At 46.8% G+C, this 20,831-nt stretch overlaps 1 protein-coding gene across 1 annotated transcript in view; it reads right to left on the bottom strand.

Moving 5' to 3' along the window:
• The window catches only part of EVA1A (eva-1 homolog A, regulator of programmed cell death), a 216,797-nt gene extending 196,214 nt beyond the window's left edge, over positions 1 to 20,583 (bottom strand). The window contains exon 1 of the mRNA XM_074582008.1: positions 20,465 to 20,583. Coding sequence (XP_074438109.1) covers positions 20,465 to 20,564 — 100 coding nt within the window. The 5' untranslated portion in view covers positions 20,565 to 20,583. The remainder of the gene's footprint in view (positions 1 to 20,464) is intronic.
• Positions 20,584 to 20,831: the final 248 nt, after the last annotated feature.

The following is a 20,831-nucleotide window of genomic DNA, read 5'->3' as shown; positions in this document are numbered from 1 at the left end:
ATATATAATCAACTAGGCTCATTTGTTTTTTTTCTTTCTTGATGGCACCTTTTTCTCCCCACACAAGACACGAATCTTTGTTACAGGACAAGAGAAACTTTTTGCTTTTGGTGTTTAGTATGAGCAATTTGTTTGGCACACACGGGGAGTATTTTAAGGCCGTATTTCCCAGTGCTTGCTCTGTTTACTGGTCAGAAAGTGACTCTGGAGAGCTGGAAAAAGCCGGTGCCTCAGCAGCAGCTGGCAGAGATACAGCCTGTACTTCCCTTGGAAAGTCTGTCCTGCCTTGGAAAGAAAGAGCAGGAGAGAGACCTTCACAGCATCAGATTTGGGCAGAATTTGATCTTCCCTTCAACACACGAAACAAAGTCAGTTGTGAGCTACAGTCCCGTGGCTCGTTATCTGAGGAGTGTCAACTTTGAACCACGAATTTGGTTCCCCCCCCACCCCGCCCCGTGTTTGGGCTTTCTAAAATCCCTTTCCCCCACCCTGCTTGTGAGTCAGTCTCTGCCTGCAACATTCCTCAGTGAAATGCCTTTGTTCCCTTTCCTGTTAGGAAAAGGCCTGCCGTACAGCGGGCACTGTCACAGCCTAGTAAGTTGGCACTTTGTTGTGCTTTTCCACTCCAACAGCTCTCTGCAGCCATCAGCTGCAAAACAACCTACAGAGGCTGCCAATTAATTTAGCGGGCCATTAATCAACGTATTCTTTAATAGTAGCTTTCAAACAGATAAAAGCCATGCAGGACCAGAGCAGAGATGCCAGATTGCCCGTGCTTGGCTGAGCTGTACTTGGTTCAGCTTCTCCTCTGCGTAAGGGCAGAGCGGGAGGGGAGAGGTTGGAAAGCAGCTGGGAGGGCTCCGACAGACGTATGGTGGTACATTAAAATCAGATGGTTGAAGCTGTTTTCATGCCTCCTCTCCTTTGATGGAAACATCTAGTTCACACAGAAATTGGCTCCTGAACTGCCAGTTCTTACTTCAATTAGTTGAAGAGGTGCCCAACCTTTGGCTAGGGCAAGTCACAGAGGCCCCTCGTTTCAAACAGCTTGATTTACAACACGAGCACAAACCACATGCAGGACAGGACATGGAAGTCATATCTGATTCCCAATATCCATGTTTCTGACACGTATATACAAGTGACAGAGGCAACTGTGTTTGTATCATACGATGCTTGGACAAGTACCCATCACTTTACACGGGACCCACAGAGTCCCTCTGAAAGACTGTGACAGGGAGCAGGTCACCATAACAGTTCAGATGGCCAGAAGCTATTCCCTGTCCACACGTTGAGGGGACTCAGGAAGGAGGATGCCTGGGAACAGAGAAGGTCATAGAATCATAGAATTGTTAGGGTTGGAAGGGACCTTAAAGATCATCTAGTTCCAAACCCCCTGCCATGGGCAGGGACACCTCCCACTAGATCAGGGTGCTCAGAGCCCCGTCCAGCCTCGCCTTAAAAACTTCCAGGGAAGGGGCTTCCACCACCTCTCTGGGCAACCTGTTCCAGTGTCTCCCCACCCTCATGGTGAAGAACTTTCTTCCTAACATCCAGTCTGAATCGTGCCATCTCTAGTTTTAATCCATTCCCTCTAGTCCTACCATTACCCGACATCCTAAAAAGTCCCTCACCAGCTTTCTTGTAGGCCCCCTTAAGATACTGGTAGGCCGCTATAAGGTCTCCTCAGAGCCTTCTTTTGCCCAGACTGAACCCCAGATCTCTCAGTCTGTCCTCATAGGAGAGGTGCTCCAGCCCTCTGATTATCCTCGTGGCCCTTCTCTGGACACGTTCCAGCACGTCCATATCTTTCTTGTAGTAGGGGCTCCAGAATTGGACGCCAAAAAAGGTCAATTTTTCTCGCAGAGTCCTCCACCGCTGGGAATTCAAGACACCTCTAAATGACCGTCCTCCTGACTGCGGGTCCCCAGACACACAGTATATTTACATCTCACTTCCAGCTCAACCATCAGGGCTGGCAAAACCTCATGCTGGGTCATTGGGGTACCTGCGGCACAGAGCTGGCAATGAAGTGTGGAAACCCTCCTCTTCCCAGGAGTCGGCAGCATCCTGCACCATGCTCAAGCTGCGAGGGTGCAGGGATGTGTACGGCAGTGCACCACTTCGGGCAGAAATTCGAGCACATCCTGGCAACAACCAACACATCCAACACAAACAACCCTCCAACACATCCCATCCCTTCTGCGGGGGAACGAAGGCACTGAACAGCATCATCTCCAGACCATCAGTATAACGCCTATGGAGGCTAACTCCAGTTAATGTTTATGAGGGGTTTTAACCTGCCCACTTGCTTTCAGGCTTTTACTGCCACCCCAGTCTGAATTTCCACTGTTCATTGACACAAACGTTACCGGAGAGAGGAGCACTGAATGTCTCCAAGCCCATTTACCCTCCACCTCACAAGGTACAGGGGTGGGTCCTGTATAAACAGGTTTTTTTGTTTGAGGGCGCCTGACAAAGCGGAGCCTGACCTTTCCCCTTCGGGGGAACAGCAGGCTTCAATTAAACATCGCTGAGGGTTGGGGCTATTTTCCCCTCTTGCGGGTCAGGGTGATGCTTGAACTCTCCTTGCCTCAGCTCTCCCACCCACCCCATCAATCTCCCCTCAGCCCTGCCTGACAGCTGGGGCCACGGTGATTTATAATGGCCTCCCCCACAGCTGCATCTCCTCTGGGACTTTCCCTGCCACTACTAAGCGCCTCCCCTCGCTGGGCTGCCTGGCACTGGGTCCCCTTCCAGCAGCAGAACCTAGACCCTTTGCAGGAGGAGGAGGAGGAGGAGGACACTTTGCCAGATTAACGTTTTCCACACTAAATTCTACTTCCAGCACATGGTGCGCTCTTAGGAAGACATTAGTTTGGAACCGAGTCGTATGTATAGTGTTGGTTTTGACCAACAAATAATGTAAATAGGACTCAAGATGGGGGTTGAGAAACTAGAGCCCCTGTTACTCTGTGGTAAAGGAGAATGGTCCAGCTATGTTTAGCTGGAGCTACTCTCAGGTTGAATACAGATTATTATCACCGCAGCATTGTACACTTGCTGAAGATGCAGCCCATTGAGCTTTCATAACACCAAACACACTAAACTACTACAAAAAAGTTCCTCCTTTCCCTTCAGCCAGGAGATACAGAGTGCAGACTGGCTCCGTCCCAGTTACAAGCACATTTTTCAATAAGGCTTCTTATCATAAATACACTTTTCATTATTTCACGGCCAGCTGAAGTCTGGCTACTATTCTGGACACTGCTTTAAAGACTAAGAGCTTTTATCAGACTGTTCCAAGCTTGGGCACTCATCAGAAGAGCTGCCGCAATGGCCCAGAGCCCAGGACAAGCCTTTGCCTGCACTGGATGCTCACTAAAAGAAAATAGCACCAGGGTGCTGCCAGGTAAGGTGGCCAGAGTGTGCAACTGGATTTCCTCAACTCTTGTTTTAGGCAATACAGCCAAGCTTGGCAAACCCTGCTCATTGTTTCCTGGAAAAATGTTGGCGTGGGTAGGTGAGAGAGGTAAGGAATGAGTGTTTTTGTTGAGCATGGAGCAAATCGGAAAGGAGGAGGACTATACCCAACTTCTTCCCGCTTACCTCTGGGGTATCTCTTGAGCCACAACCCTGCAGAGGGACTCAGGATGGGAAGTGTCTCTGTGTGCTGATGCATCGGTGCGTGCTGGTGCCGAGCGCACTAAAGATGCACAGAAATGAAAGGAGACGGAGTCTTCTCTGTGAAAGCAAAAAAATATTTTGGCCAAGCCAAAATATAGGTGTTCCTATCTCAGAGGTCACTCTTGAAGGCTGCAATTTAATTTTTTTCTCTATTTTTTAGCTCCCAAACCACTATTTCTTGCCTACTTCAGTGGGGATGAAAGGACTGATCCCAGAAAATGAGGAGCTGAGCCCAAACAAAGTGTTATGCTGAAAGAGCCTACAATCTCATCCCAAAAAACAAGTATCGGGATTTCGGAATCCTAAGTCTTACGTATTTGTGGATAAGCGGACACCACAAACACAACCTTCCCTACAGAACAAAGATATTTAAATTATCAGCCCCTTCCAAAAGAATGAGATGTCAGGATTGTTTCTTCTTGCTGAGCCACTGCACATACAAGCACAGCAATATACTGCCAGTGCCTCATTACCTTTTGCTGGAGGCCTGTCTCTTACTGCCAAAAACTGTCCAAGAAAGCCCCAAAAAAACACAGCAGGCCTGGATGAATCCCACAGGCCTGCACTCAACTGAGACATCACATAAACAGGTTTTTAGCTCTGAGAAATCACGTGCCGCCTCTTGCTTCAGCTTTTGTTCTTCAAAGCTACTATTGGCTCTCCTGCCTTCCAATTTAGTGGATCCACTATGCCAGGCCATCTGGCACATCAAAATTTATCTTCAGATTTCATTATCCAACCCACTGACCCCAGTGTTTCCTCCCATTGACTAATGAGATTAGCCCATCACCTCCTAATTGCAGCGTTTATACCTAGTCTGTTTTACAACGCCCAAGAAAACAAATCCCCAGGTTGTTTCAGAGTGAATGAATGTCATTCTTCTCCTAGAACAAGCACAGCATTTATAAGAACAGGAGATGGCACATACATCAAAACAACAAATGAGTGCCCTTAGGCTGGAAAGTGAAAAATAGAAAATACAAACACAAATGCACCAATGTCAAACTACTGAGGCCAGTCTCCTCGGCCCTTGGGCTTGTTCAGCTCTATCAGAGCTGCGCAAGGAGTATTACCTAGCACCCCCCATAGTAAGGGAGCAACTGCAAGGCTAGGAATCCACTACACAGACATCATTTGTAAGGACACTACGAGAGGATATTATTCCAGTTCCATACCTCACCACCCTAATTAATAGGACATTTCCTGCAAAAAAATGCCTTAAAGAGACAGAGGGAACGAGTTCCAGAACCACCTTATATCCATTTCGTATCAGCAAAGCACCAAGAACTCAAGAAGGCATAGGAGATGGTCAGGATGTCAGCTTTACTGTTCTCCACTTCTGTGATTTTGAGCAGGATCCATCTAGTCAATCCCAGTCATGGGATGCCTCTGATCTCTAGATGTAATGAAAGTCAGATGAGGGACCTAAAGGAACAGCTTAGGTGAGATGAACGTATCTTTGGTACAGTTAAGGAAAACTGAATCCCATTGCTGACAGCACAATCTGTGCCTCAGTTTCTCCATCTGCAAAATAATGCTATTGGTGTTTATCCTCTATGGTAAATGCCTGTACAGCCATGAACAATCAATGCTATATAACTGTGAATTACTCTTGATAGATTTATTGAGTGTGCTTGAACATGTTACTTGGAGACCTGCTGGAAATTCAGAAGTAGAGAGAGGAAACATTACGGCTTTCAAGTAACGCTAGAAAATTTAGAGCTGTCACAAACAAAAAGCACCTGGCCTGCCTTGCCTTGGAGGCAAACCAAGCCTCGAAGGTGTTTACCTGTAGCTTTACCCAGAGCAGTCCCAAAAGCATCATTAGAAACATCAATAAGGATTTATCACTGAAGCACTAGCATGAACAAGCCATCAGAGTAAGCAAAAAAACAGCCTTCACCAGAGCACTCAAAACACACCAAGCTCTGCTTGTGCCTGGGCATCAGGAGGGCTGGATGCTCCCCTCACATGGCCAGGCAAGACTCAGATGGAGAACAGCCTAGGAGAGTAAATTTCCACCTCTGTCCACCAATTTCCTGCATGCTCAATATCTGTCTACATACACCATCAGATGGACATTTCCCTACTTCTCTCCACCACATTTTTGTGATAAGCGTGCCTTCCACATGCTTAATGTCTAAGAAAACTTCTTACCCTCACTGCACATCCCGCAGGGGCTGGAGCACAGCTGAGCTCTCTTATCACATGAGCCAGGCACCTTTTACATGACAGCTTCTCTGCAATCCAAATCAGGTTCATTGTCACCAACGGAAAAAGCTCTAAATGAAAAGTTATTGCCCCTTGATAGCCTCTCCTTCCAGAGCAGAAAAGGGTGTTGACATCACTCTTGCCCCAACACCACCAGGCCAAGTGTTCAGGGAATAGCCTGATCTCCCTCCACATCCGTCAATGCTGCCATTAAGCCAAGGACATATAGCCAGGATGGAGGTAGCTCTAATTTCCTCCGGAAAACTATTCTAGAAAATGGGCCAGAAAGGCCCTGAAACAAGGGATCAAGCATCTAGCCAGTCTCCCTCCCCATCCAGCACTTTGTAGCTTGGGCTGCTTTGTCCAGCAGACACAGAAATGCAGCTCTGTACTAATCCCCCAACACTAACAAGGCCGAGAGAGGCTTTAAAAGGCAATTCTGCATCAAACAGGCAGAGATACTAGGGTAATATCTCACTCAGGGTACTAACAGCATCCTGCAGCACTCACTAACCCCACAGCAGAAAAGTAGTTTTCAACCAGCAGAAGACTTTTGCACAAAGGGACAGGTCTGAGTTTAAAGACAATTCTGAAATCTCTTATGATGAAGGTGGGTTTGGCCCTTTATAAGACAGCATGTAAAGTCTGGACCAAGCAAATTTTGGTTGCTAGCAACTTGCCGAAGCAGCGTCTCGCCAAAAGCATCTGCTGGCAAACTTCGCAGATGTAGGTAAACCCTCTGTATGCCCCTTTTGAACTTACACCGATGCTTTGGACTGCTGAAGTGCACATAAAGGCATCCTTTCCACTAGTTCGTCTAACTAGTCACAGACAGGATCAAGTAAAAACACTCATTTGAAAGCAGCAGATAGACGGGACTATCTGCTAACCATCCGCTTGGAGTTATCTACCTGCTTCAGGAGACCTTTCAGTATCAGAAATTCTTCAGAGAGGCAGCACTATTAATGGGGCAGTACACCTACCCGCCAACTTCCCAGCCCCAAAGCTATTTAGAAGTCACCACAATCCAGGTAACTGTGGGATCTGGGCTCCAAAAAAAACACAGCAAGGAATCAAGCTACAGTAAAAGACACGCGGAGACACTCAGGAAACACGCAATCAAAAGGGACAGGCAGGGAAAGAGGGGCTGAGTCCCGCGGACCCCAGGCTCTTGCAGTGAGCTTTGGGGCTCCCTAGGCAGGGACACACAGGAGGTCTGTGACAGTCTCTGTAATCACGGGCTCCCCCCACGCTTGAGCCAGGCCTGGGGCAGCAGCCTCAGCCTTCGGGTGACCCAAGGGTTGTGCCTCCAATTGGCCTGACGATATTTTACTTCCCTCAACGTGATTTCCTTCCCACGTGCCTCATTCTCCCCCATGCGCATAAAGGATGGCAGCCTCTGAAAAAGCACTGAGAGAAATTCAGGGGGAGAGTTCGTTATTATTTTTGACAGTGCTTAAACAACGTACGAAAAGGGTTTCTTTGTTGCTTTCTATTTCCCCTCCCTTGAGAAACAGAAGACAATGTCCCATCCAATGCCTGCCTGACAGAGCAAGAGAGGCTGGCTCTGCCTCAGCACTGCAGAAGTTGTGCTTTTGGGGGACTATTGTTTTTATTTCAGGAGGGAAAAAAGGAAATGAGCAATCCCAGAAGGAAAGGGTCTGAATGCTTGCTCAGGCTGCGCCCTGAAGAAAAGAGATTGCCATTGTCAAAGGGTGTTTCATTGTTCTGATCTTTCTGAAAAACCTTAAAAAAAATATCTAGAAATGTAACCAGAGCAGAAAACAGGTCTGATTCTTCAGCTGCCTGTCTGCAGCCTGGCTGGTGAGAGAGAATCTATAGATTAGCAGTGTTAGTTACCCTGGTTAGCCCTCATTCTTGCTAATTACATTTTATTTACAAAAAACACTTCATATCCATTGGGAGCGGGCATAAAGGGAAGGCAACTCTCCCTCATGTGAATAGCCCCAATGCTTTAAATTGAATTACTCACCAAGTCAGGGCTCCTCACCACTTAAGCATTAGCCTCCAGGCTAATCAATAGCAACAAATTACTGCAACAACTGGCTAGGCTCATTCTTTCATTAGTGCCACTTTCAAACACTGCTCACAGTCTGCCCTCCCTGCCAGATTGCTTCAAGCACGAAATTCCAGCCAGGAGTCAAGCTCCAGACAGTACTTCCAAGATCCCTCACAGATTTAGGACACAGGAGAGGTGCAAGGGCACAAGGATTTCCTTAAGGATCACAAAATGGCTTTTAACCCAGGAAGTGATGGGATTTACCTCTCTTAGCATCCTTTGCGTGACTCCATCTCATGGCAGCAGCTGGAATTAGCCAGGGCTGTACCTGTAATCTCCCAGAGCTGATGGCCCTCAGAAAGAGGAAAAACTGCAGATAATACAAATAAGTAGATAGGGCAGACCCCAAAAGCTGAATGTGAGGATGCAAAGGGAAGAAAGCAACCAACAGACAACAGCAGCACGTACAACACCGGCACTGAGCTAGAGCCAACATAGGCACACACGTGAGCGTCTCCAGAAGCCGCACCTCCCCGGCTCAGCACTGCTCCTGAGCCACATTTCCCGAGGCACAGTCACGCTGCTCCCTTGCTGGCACCGGTGTGCACAGAGATGGCTAAAGACTCTCACTCCCAACCGCTTGGCAGAGCAGCTTGGACAGCCCATGCGCAACCCATCAAGAGCCGACAACCATCACCAAGACAGACAGACAGAACCAGCACAGGGAAAAGGTTTGTCTTTCTTTTCGTTCAGAAGGAGCTCCCTGTGTCCAGACATTGGAGAGCTTGGTTTACATAAGTCTGGAAAATAATGCTGAGAGGCAGAAGAGGATCGTCTTCTGTCTCACTGGTCGGAGCAGTGAAGAGTGGCCCCTAATCTCCAAAACTCTGCAACAGGCATCTTAGTCAGTCTTGTACTCCAATGATTTAGGTCAAGGGAAACATTTAAAAATCATTTTATCATTCATATTATGATATCACAGGGGCCAATTGACTTCCTTTTGACCCCCCAGCAGGCTTTTCTTGAGCAGAAACAATCACCACCAGCGCCACCACACAGATGTATAAGCGATGGGAAAACACAGAGGAGGCTGGAGTGAACGAAAGGCACTTCAGGCCCGCTGGGGTCAGAATGCGCATCTGTACGGTAGGTTGGACTCTTCGCTAATCCAGCTCTGCTTCTAATGAGATTGGTTCCCATTACAGCAAAAGGACATCCATGGCTTAATTTGCGAAGGGGACCATTGTCATGCAGCTTAGGGCAGCAAGATAATCTTATCAGTTTGAACTTGAACCCTGCTCTCCAATTATATGGACAATGTTCAAGAAAAGAGAGATAAAGTGATCTTCATTTATCCAGCAAGAAAAATGGGTTGCCTAACATCAAGCATTCAGCTTCCTGCAGCTGCTGATAGACCTTCACAGTCCAGCCACTGGCTGTACTGTTGCCAAAATGTCCTAACCACTACCTGGGCACGCTAATTCTGAACCAAATCCAAGCCAAATGGCACCAACTGCATTTACAGTGCACCTTACTGGTACAGCAGAGCCTCTACTCTTGCAGTATAGCCGAAGTGAAAGCCTGAGGCCGTCAGCAAAAGACAAGCAAACCCAAAGGGTAGGAAGAATCAGAAAATTTTTTTCACCCCTCCTTGCTGCACCCCCGTCTCTGCCTGCCTATTCAATCCATCAGCTCCTCTTGGCTGCTACAGAAGAGCGACTATCCTCTTCTGGGAGTTCTGCGTCCCACACAACACAGCTAAAACAAAGAACATTTTGGCAAGTAACAGCCAGGCTTCATCTATTCTTTTTTCTATACAATTCATTCCATCAAAGTTGTTTAGCCGAACAAAAACCAGTGCTATCCTTTATTGTGAGGCTAACAATAAACTAACATGTGAGCACAGCGTGGGTCACAGATGTGTGCGCTTCATCATCAACTGTGGAGCCATTTCCCTGCTCAACTCACTTTTATAAAGCTTTAACCTCTTTGAGCTGGAATTCAGCTTGAGCACATAAACCAGGAAGCAAACAGTGTTAACACAACAGAAGCAGCCCCTGTACAAAAGATACACGAAGAGACGGACGTGCTTTGGAAACAGTCAGATCAACAACCTCCGTTTCCAAGGGGTTACCCACACAATAAAAATCTAGAGAGAAACTAAACTGGAGAAATCCCAGGGGCTCTATTTTTAGCGATATCACTTGCACCAGCGGATCTCTATTTGTGCCTTTGAATAGACACGTTTACTTTTTTTTTTCCCCCCTCCTATGAAGGTGCTGAAACAAACAAAAATTTGGAGGGGCAATGTCTTCAAAACACATTTTTCAAGATCTCTTGGAATACATTCCAAGGACTGACCCCAAATTTGTAACCCAATTTTAAGCACTCTTATCTCAACCCAAATAAAGTATACCCTCAAAGCATGACTGCTCTAAGAAAAAAAAACTATGCAAAACCAGATCCTTCTTACAACTGCACTTTATGGACTCAGATCATATCTGCCAAGTGAAAGCTTGCTATCATGTCCACTTCTAGCTCATATTACGTATAAAATACAGGTGTAATGTTGCCCTTTCCTTAGCGTACTGGAGTTAATTTTCTTCGTAGCAGCTCGTACAGTGCTGTGCTTTGGATCTGTGACCAAAACAGTACTGATAACGTAGTAATGTTTTAGCTATTGCTGAGCAGTGTTTGCACGGCATCAACGCTTTCTCTGTTTCTCACTCTGCCCCCCCCAGTGAATAGATTGAAGGGTGCGCAAGAGGTTGGGAAAGGACCGAACCAGGCAGATGACCCCAACTATCAAAAGAGATATTCCCTGCCATATCACGTCACATTCAGGAGTGGAGTGGGATTTAGGCAAGTCAGACATCTTTTGCTTGGGAACTGGCTGGGCGTTGCTCTGCCTGCGGGAGGTGGTGAGTGATTGCCTTTGCATCACTTACTTTGTTTTCTTTCTTTTTTTCTTCCACTTCTCCTTCACTTACGAAACTATTTTTACCTGGACCCATGAGTTTTCTTGCTTTTACTCTTCCTTTCCTCTTCCCGTGTCCTACTGGGGGCGGGAAGGGGAAGCGAGCAAGCGGCTGTGTGATGCTTAGCTGCCTCCAGGGGTTAACCCACAACACTTCGTTACATGCACTTGACTTTTTGCAACTGTAATGCTCATTTTATCCCATGCAGCCCATTTGCATATATGCATTACAGTATTGAAGTACCAAATATTTCTTCCTGTCTATCACAACTTGAGAGGATGGGCAAGGGGCTGCTCCTGGAGAAAAAGATACTCACTCTGAAAATATCTGAAATATTGGGCAGTTAGAGCCCCTGATGCGAATCTCTCTGCCCTGGATCCTCATCTGTGCAATGCAGGTAACGCTCCAGACTCTCCTTCCAGAAAGGTAAGTATATCCCTGTTTGTAGAACACTCAAAACAAGCAGAATAGGCTTTAAATAACACATGGAAAATAAAGCCCTAGGACGCTAATGGACCAGAAGGATAAAGAAAACAATTGTGAGGCAGCTGTTCCGTGCACTGGTCAATACAGGAGTCCCAAGGAGATGGAGAAAAAGTCGTATGTTCTCATTAAAGAGCAACTCATAACATAAAAAAACAAAGGGCTGGATTCAAGGAGTTAAAACTACCTTAATTTTAACATTTCTTAACTTCCAAATATTGGATTTGCAATCTCAGTGGTGTTTTTTTGAATGTTCTGCACAAAATCTAAACTTTTTCAAAACCAAAGGGCAGAATTTTGTCCCATAGCATCTTATGGGCATCACCAGGGCCACGGCAGCACTGCACTGACAGGCCCCACCCAGACCACAGAGACAAGAGATTTCCCAAAGACTGAGGCCGAAAATTGAACATAATCCAGCTACGGCAGCTCAAGTTACCACCTGTCAGTCTAACTGCACTAAGTGTCCGCACTCTTGGCCCAACACAGCTTTAAGAAAACGCGCGAGCCAAAAGCCTTTGCAAAATACAGCAAAGACGGGAAATGAATGCCAGGAATAGCACCTGCCATAGAACAACCTTAATATCAATGCAGAGGAGCAAGCAAGAACGGATCATGGCTGAGCCCACAGGTCCTAGGCACAGGATGCAGGTCACCTCGGCCCACAGAGTGGTACAAAAATCACAGGGGAAAGAAATCAGGAGAAAATCCCTCCGCTGCTGTGTTTGTTTTTATATTTACGTGTTGCAGTAACAGCCCATTTTAAAGCCTCGAGGCCAATACAACACATGTTGATAATATCGTAGCAGCGAAACCACAGGCATCTGATAGCAGATGAAAATAAAACACCACCGTCACATAGGGGGTCTCAGAGTAGGTGGTCTGAATGGTCCCCTTTCGACAAGCAGCACCAGCAGGTAGCCAGTCTATCGAGGATTTAGTATAACTTACCTGAAGACAGCCCTCTCTCGCACCCTGAGAATTCTGGCGCTTTTATGGGCTGCTGGAGGAGTGGCAAGTGTCTCTGCTGGCAACCAGTGTGTTGATAGCAGGTCAAGAGATGACACAAAAAAGTACATAGAAGTTCTTTGATTGTAGGTGGCTGATAAAACTTACTGCACACCTCTAGGCCTTTTTCTCTTAATGTAACATTAAAAAAAGGATTTATTTTTTTTTTTTTTTTTACATCTTTCTCCTTCTGTTGTTAAGGTGGATGTGACCTCCCCTGCCTACCACAGCTAAAGTGCTTGGACAACATCTACTGCAATTTCTTTAGCAATATGCTGTGTCCATCTGTTAATTCAAATACACTTTGGAAACCTGACTACTTGGAGACTTTGCCCGAACTGCAGGTCCCGCACACACCGCTCCATCTTTCATGCAAGGATCCAGATGGATCCAAGAGTTATTGTTGTATAGCAAGCCTTCACATAAAGAGCCGCATCAGGACTGATACCACAGCGTCTACCAACATGGTTCAAGAGCACATGGTATATTTGAAGAGACTCAGCCAAGATTCTTTTTACTGTGCGACTCAGAACTGCCAAACCGTCGTTGTCTCTCTGACATGAAAAGACACGCACTAGGTTCCAGGCAGCCAAGCATTAAGCATCCCCGAAAGAGCAGACATACATACTTTAATTACTAGGAATGAGCTCATATCCTCAGTTAGTGAGCTGAGCCAGGCATACTTGGGTCAGCCCAAACCCAGACTGAGAGACACAACTCACCGTCTTTCCTCAGGCAAAAGTTGCAGCTATGTAAGTAAGTAAATAAATAAATAAAAATAATAACAGCAATAATAATAGGTAACCCAAGCAATTCTCTTAAACATGTTCACAATTATTACTTCTATATCAGATTTAATCAGCAAGAAGATGAGTTGGGATTAACTTCTGTGCATCCTGCAAAGCTGTTGGCAAGTCAGCAAAGTTGCCTCCCAGCTGAGCGGAATTTGGCCCTTGCCTGTCTCTTGGAAGGAGCACAAAAATCCCAGACAACAGCAGTAACCAGATCAGTGAGGCACAGCACCGGCAAGGACACAAGGAACCTCGTAGTATTGCACCAAACCAACCTGACCAAAAATCCTCTAAACTACTTTGAGCAGCACATTGGGTCTGTTCCCGCAGACAGCCACATACCTTTCATGGGACAGAAACGGACTGAATCTCTGAAGGTCTTGGGTATCTGGATAAAAAGGAATGACAAGAGCACACACACAAAAAAAAAAAGAGGAGTAGTCGCTTCAAATGGTCCCCCACAGGGACTGGGATTGCTCTCTTGGAACAGAAAGCAGAAAGTTCAATCCCCACATGCACAAACGTGCCAAGCAGAAGTAGCCAATCTCAAATAAGACGTGTAAACAGTCCTGGTGTCGGCCGCCTAAATCACTGCACACGCACCTAAACACAGCACAGCCCAATTACCAGTTCTGAACACCAAGCATTTTGGGAGATCGGGCCATGTTTAAATTAGCATCAACAAAGAGATCAACAAAAGTGCCAAGTGTAAATACATAGTTTTTCTCCCCCTGCGGAGACTAAGCTTATGCTGCTCACCCACCCCCCACCCCATCTTGAATTACGATTTTAGCTTCTAACTCTCTCGGTTGAGAAAGGATAAAGTTCCAACTTTTTTTTTTTTTTTAATTGACCAAACTATTTGTGTTATATAAAATCTGCTCTCACAGTCTTAAACCGGGGAAAAAAGTTTTACCTGAGGACATAAACAGTTGCTTTCTTTAACTCCGCAGCATTTGTATCCCTAACAACACACAGACATAGGAAGAATGCTGCAAGGATATTTTCCTCACATAGACTGTGCATCTAGTGAGAACTGATAAACTGGGATACCTTGAAGTGATTACCACAGTGGATTTTTTTGTTTGTTTGTTTTGATAATAATGCTAATTAAATAAAGTGTTCCTGGTACTGACAAAAGTTTGCATCGGTGGATCAGTTTCTGGGCTGCTGCAATTAGTAGATACTATATAAACATTGCCAATCATCACACAGACGTCGGGATCCCTGGGGTCTCCTGGCTCTTGCTGACAGCTCTGATGGCTAAAACAGTGGATTGCCACGTGCATACATGTGGCTCTTGAGCTTGAAGGCACTGCCGATATGAGGTTTCACACAGACCCTTCACAAGGCATCCTGACACCCACAGCAACCCCATCCATCCATCCATCCCTCCCTCCCTCCCCGATGGTGCCTCCTTTCCTGGTACTGCAAATCCAGACCTGCAGCTGGTTTTTCACAGCAGTAACGGCAGCACCACTGGTCACAGCCCAGGACCACAAACACAGGGAATTGGAAACACGTGTTTCTCTTCCTGAAGCTCAGTTTGGTCCCCTCTGCTGTCAGTAGAAGTAAACTCTGAACATTTTAAGAGTCAGCAAGCACCGAGTCCTCTCTCAAAGCATTATCATCACAACTGTTGGGAAATCCACCATGTTTTCTGGAGCAAACCTCAGGACAGGAGTCCACAGATATTGCACCTTTGCTTAACGTGGTATATTGATGCCCACAAAGCTGCATCCCTGCTGACAAGCCAGAACAACTCTCTAAGGCACCAAAATAGCTCCAGCTTCTGCACTTCTCCTCCTCCTGCTCTCCCAAATGCAGCAGAAATGGTACGTGACACCCCCCAGTAATTTCTTCCTCCAACACCTCTCAGCTCTCTGAGGTCTTTAAGCTGCTTCCCGATGACAGACATACGTGACACAAACCCAAATTCAGCTTCCCCTTGTGAGAACTGCTCAGCCATGGCTGACAGACCCAGCCATCTCCTTCAGCTCCCCAGACCCATCCCCTGCAGCCCACCACGCAACCACATCTCCAGAACATTACCAGAAGAGGCCAAAGCTAGTCTTTGATGAGGTTTTGGACTTTATCACCTCTGCAAAAGAGAATTTCTCCACCCCAGCACCGACCTCCCTCGGTAAGCCAAACTGCAGCCCACACAGCTGTGATGGATGGGTTGGCACACATGACCTCCAGCTGAGGAGGAAAACGTTGCCTGGGGCAAGGACCTCTTCAAGCAGCAGCCTGAGGTCCATCCAACCTCACCACTCAGAGCCCTTCACCAAGAGAAGATATGGAGCTGGTCTGGGTTTGGCTAAATCTTTAAATGAAGTCTAAAGCATGTCTGTTTGCGCCTGGGGTCAAAAGCACAAACCTCACTGGAAAAGAAACTGTATTTGCCTTTCTCTTAAAAATCCCCTTTTCGCAGCCTGCAGCTTTCAGCACATGGAAATCCGGGACCTCCCTTGACAGCACCGACCCATTCAGGACTCCAAAACCAATATCAAAGTCCGACTAAAGCCATTGAGAAGCTGTTAGCATGTAGATTTTGGTGATAATTTGGCGATAATTTGGTGAATGGACTTGTCAAACAAATTGCCTTTATTATGGACTGATTAAATGCAATCAGGGAGAAGTGCCTTTCCCCTCCCAACTCCAGCCCTCATCGGCTCAAATAAACAGACTGAGCCAATTAGCAGGGAGGTGGCAAAAGCAGCTTTCACTTGAAACCTGCCATTCTCGGGGGGGGGGGGGGGGGGGAATCAACCTCAACAACAACAAAAAAATCTTTGTGCTTTCAAAGCCAGGAATAGCCTCCAGGGAGAGGTCCCGAAAGCTACCCAGGGCTCACCTGCAGGGTGTGGATGGGAGTTATCAGTATATATCTGGCTTGATGCCGGATCGGCTCCCTTAAGCAACGTGCTGCTCGCATCCAGCTTGTGCCAAATATAATGCAAAGAACATAAATATTAAAGCAGGCCCAGGGGGGAGTAGCACTACTGGGACTGTTATTCCTACAGCTTTATGTCCTGCAGCTGGGTTCTCCTATGTCAGAAAAGGCATGAGCTCCCATCAAAGCTGCTTCCATGCCTAGAAACCTAAGTTTTTGGCTTAGGTCCCTGCAGTGGATTCTCTGATGTCTGCAAATGCTTGAAAACACAGCACAGCCTTTCCTGCGCTGTGGCAGTAGTGGAGAGATCTGTCTCCCTAACATGAAACTTGTAGCAATTGCGTGGATTTGATGCCACTACCTTTCTCTCCAACATGCCTGAAATTAGCTAATGAATGGAAAAGTTACGGAGGAGAATTGGAGCACGGCATCATAATTACATAAGCCTAATTGCCTGCAGGTATGCAGCTGGAAATTAAATGGTCACCTTGGCTGGCAGTGGGTAGAGCAGAATTCAACATGTGTTTGCATGAACTGGCTGCAGAGTCAGGAATCCCATGGCTGGAGCGAGACAGCACACAGGATACGAGCAATAGTTGTTGACTAAGCTTTCCACTAAGCTTTCAATGTCCGCATTTTAAATTAGCACCAAAGCCTGATGTTGGCCCCATTTTCACTAATCTAGTCCCTCTAAGGAGCGTGCTCTGTGCACTGCACAAGAATCACTGCCTCCCAGAGCCCATGCAGAGGAGCTACGGCATAGCTTCCCTCTGGCAGCACAAGCCATTGCTTTGTCTTGGACTCCCACCACAGACAGAAAAGGGCTAAAACGGAGGTGGAGTTTTATCAACCAGAAGGGATTTCGGAGCGTTCATTGTCAGGACTGAGATTAGGATTAAGGGTTTATAGTTAATGCACAGAGACTCAAAAGACCAGCCTCTTACCCCACACCTCACCACAGTCTTCAAGTGTCACCTTGAACATAAGGGGTATGTGACACATCATGACACTAGGTCCAGAGCCTTCAAACAGTCCTGAGCACAAGAACCGATCACAGAATGAGATTAGATCAAGAGCCCATACTACAAGCAGCCACAGAGAAAAAGCCCAGGCCTTCTTAAGTGGCTGCAAAGTGCCTGATAACTCCGCTCTCTCCCCAGGGACCTGCTTCCTACCCCCACACCCTCCTGCAAACACCAATGTTTAAAGAACTATTAAAGAAAACAACTTCAAAACTCTTCACATAGTTCAAATACTTCACTTAAAAGGAATTTTAATTCTTACATCTCAGATTGCACCAGTCCCCAGCAGGACACGCACTTGTCATGTTCACGTTGTGGCATTTGAGCTGTTCAAACAGGAGGGACGGAACCGCAGCGTGAGACCACGTGCTCAGAGGCCTGGGAGCCGAGACGATGGAGATCCCCACCAGCTCTACCTGTGCTTTCCATGAGCGACTCAATTCACCATACCTCTGCTTACCCTCTCAGGGTGCCTTCTCATGACACACGTAGAAAAGAAATCTTCCTGCAGCCAAGAGACACACACCTTGAAGACCCAGCCAGCGGGAGAGTACTGGGAGCAGTGGGACGTGGGTGGGTGTGCGGTTCTTGGTAATTCTTTCCTCCAGTCCTGACGCATAGTTGCAGTGGGTGAGTCAGGTCAGTGCTGCTTGTCATCTGCTCAGAGCTCAAGACTGGACAGCCCTAAGCTGTTTCTTTCCAGGGCTGGATCTATGCGTTCGGTCTGGCCCATCACGAAAAGGCCAGGACCCACCACTAACAGCGGCACCTCCCTGGCAGCGCTGAGTCAGACTAAGCTGAGAAGCCGGAGAAACTTTGTTGCTAAACAAGGTCTACAGGACTGAGTTTAAAAAAAGCATTCTCCTCCAAAGAGCATCAGCTCCTCTGTCTGGATAGTACTGCTGTTTGCAACCTGGAAAAGCCCTTCCATCCCAGTGAGACGTGTCATCTCCCTCCAGCACATGGGCAGCAGTCAACCTGTTGCAGAAACCTCCCATGGGATCACAGCAAGCCTTGCATTCCTTAACACCAATAATCAATACAAATCCATTCAACGCCTTGGGATGCAGACGATTCATGTTTTGGATGCACTACCTCTAGCTGGGATGGCATACATAAGGTTATAAAGCCTCCCCAAAGATGTTCACCTGCTCAATTCCAGCCATGCCCGAGAAGAACCCAGAACACCCCAAAGTACAGAAAAAGTATGTAACTGGCCAGAAACCATTACAGTCAAATTATGTTAAAAGGCTATCTCCCTTTCCATTCCTCATGCCAGCTGACAATTCATATATAGGGGTAAGTGTAACAAACAAGGAGCTCCATCAGGTAGGAAGAGTTATCTGGGCCACTCCTCCTTCACAGAGGCACATGGTGTGTGCCCCCAGGCGTTGGAGGGAGACAAATGGGGTCCTTGCAAAATGTTTTGGGGAAGCATAAGGTGCGATTTGGGAAATGCTATACTTGTTCCTGACCCCTTTCATCTCGTGGCTACCCAGCTCCTGAACTTACAAAACTGTATTCGAGTTGCTACACACTGGGTACAGCCCTTTCCTGCAGCAAACCATGTTTCCTGTCCCGCAAGGTACAGTCAGTCCAACAAGACTGGGGACATTTGCCAAGCTTGCTATGACAAAACATAGCTTGGATCTGGGGGAAGATTTCAACAGTTGTGGAAACACACAGGAGGTTATGCTGTTGGGATTACAGACCCTGCTTCAGAGTACAGCCCTGCCATACACATACACAGGGTTTTACGCCACTCCTCCCAAAATGTGACAGTACAGCTGGATGTCGCAGAAACCATGATTTTGTTATCAGCAACCTTCTTATCCAAGTTTTTTAAATGGATAGATTCTGCCCACCCTTGCCAGCATCACCAAAGCCTTCTGAATTTGCTTCCACTGCTCTGGCTATGTTGCACACACACGGTATGAAATACACGTACTCTGTGACACTTTTGCACATTTTAATACTTAGCAATTTGGCCTGGCTGAGACAAACTTTACCTATATTTTAGAAGGACCAGTACTTTCCCCATTGCAGCTTTTGCTCCTGTCGTACCCACTCTACGCAGCCCTTCTGCGTCAACTTGCTTGCAAGGAGGAGCACAGAGGAAGCTCAATGGCAAGAAAGAGATAAAAACTCACTAGAAACAGGGAAATGCCTCAGTCCTTTCCATTCAGAGGCAGATCTGCCTTGAAAGGCAGCCCCCAGGACTGACCTGCCTCCAAAGGAGACTGAATCACAAGCGAGTCAGCCCCCTTCAATTCGCATTAAGACTTTGAGCTACTGTATATATTCTGCCCCCCCTCCACCACAAGCTCCTCCTTTCTAACACAAATCTCTCACAGCACGCAGACACATGCACTCCCAGGCAGCAAGCAGCAGCGTCGTGACGTGTTGAAACTCAAGTCCGGTGAGATTCATCTCTTGCAAATGACACTTTTTCATTGGCAAACTATAATTGGCAGCTCTTATCCGCTACAAGAGTTTTGCAACACACGCCTAAAGAATATGCCAGACTAGTTCTTCACACTAAGACCCAAAATTAGAACCAATATCCCAAAAGCAAAGTGACCCTCACTAGGCATTCCAAAGCAAACTAATCAACCCTGCTCAACTGTAAAATGAGATCTGTTATATTTTCTCTGATCCACATGCACATCTCTCAAGAACAGAAGCAGAAAGGTAATTTTAAAGTGACTGATGTAGCTGTACATAGTTATAAAACTTACATGGGACTCCATACCTTCAAAGTGCTGTGTATTTACCTGCTGTGCACACCTCAAAATAAGTTGCTATAATTGCTTTTAAAGTCAGAAATTATTTACAAATGAGACATTTCTTCTCCTGCTTAAATAAACATAAGCTCTGAATATAATTAATTCTGTGCATGTAACACCTCCTTTATCTCAGCTTGGGGGACTTCTGCAACAATCAGGAGCTGTATGTTAAGAGGAGAGGAATCAGGCCCATTAAAAAGTAATTGGGTCTTGCTATGTTAGCTTTAATTTATATCTTAGACCTTCCCAGTCTCCCGACCCAGCTCTTTTCAGCCCTCAGAGAAACACAGCACAAAAACTGCTACAAACTCACGCAAGTTAACACTCTTCCTTTCCTTGTTCCCAAAGTTATTCAGACTAACTCTGCCGAAACACTTTTGCTAAGGGCTGTTGAAAGAGGCTTTTAACAAAGTCAGAATCCTCTTAACGGAAGATGCTTTCCATCGGCTTATTTTAAAAAGATTAAAATTACTCCCCACATAACCATCCCGGATCTGCTCCCATCCACTTTCCCTGAGCTGCTCCTGTGATAAGGGACAGGCAGCCGTCCAGCGCACCAACGGATCGCCGCTTCTCCCCTACCTGAGAAGTCTGCAGAAGTCTGAGCAAAGTTGCTGAAAGCTGTCAAGCACATGAGTCCTATGAGGAAGGCGGAGGCGGGAGACACATCTGGGCAGCGCATCCTTAAATATCCTCACGGCTTCTTCTCTGGCAGAGAAAAGGAAAGAGCTTTCTGTCCCAATCCAGTAGCCCTCATTGCCCGCGGAACGGCGTTAGTCCCATCGCGGGGAAGGATCAGGGCGAGCAAAGGGGAAGGAAAAGCACTGAGCGCGCACACACACTCACACACACACACACACACACTCACACACTCACACACTCACACACTAACACTCACACACACACACACACTCACACATCCCGGGGAGTGAATGGATCCCGGCTGAGC

The sequence above is a fragment of the Larus michahellis genome, chromosome 3 (assembly GCF_964199755.1).
Source record: "Larus michahellis chromosome 3, bLarMic1.1, whole genome shotgun sequence".
NCBI lineage: Eukaryota > Metazoa > Chordata > Aves > Charadriiformes > Laridae > Larus > Larus michahellis.
Note: the sequence above shows the minus strand (reverse complement) of the source record. Positions and strands in the feature narration are given on the sequence as shown.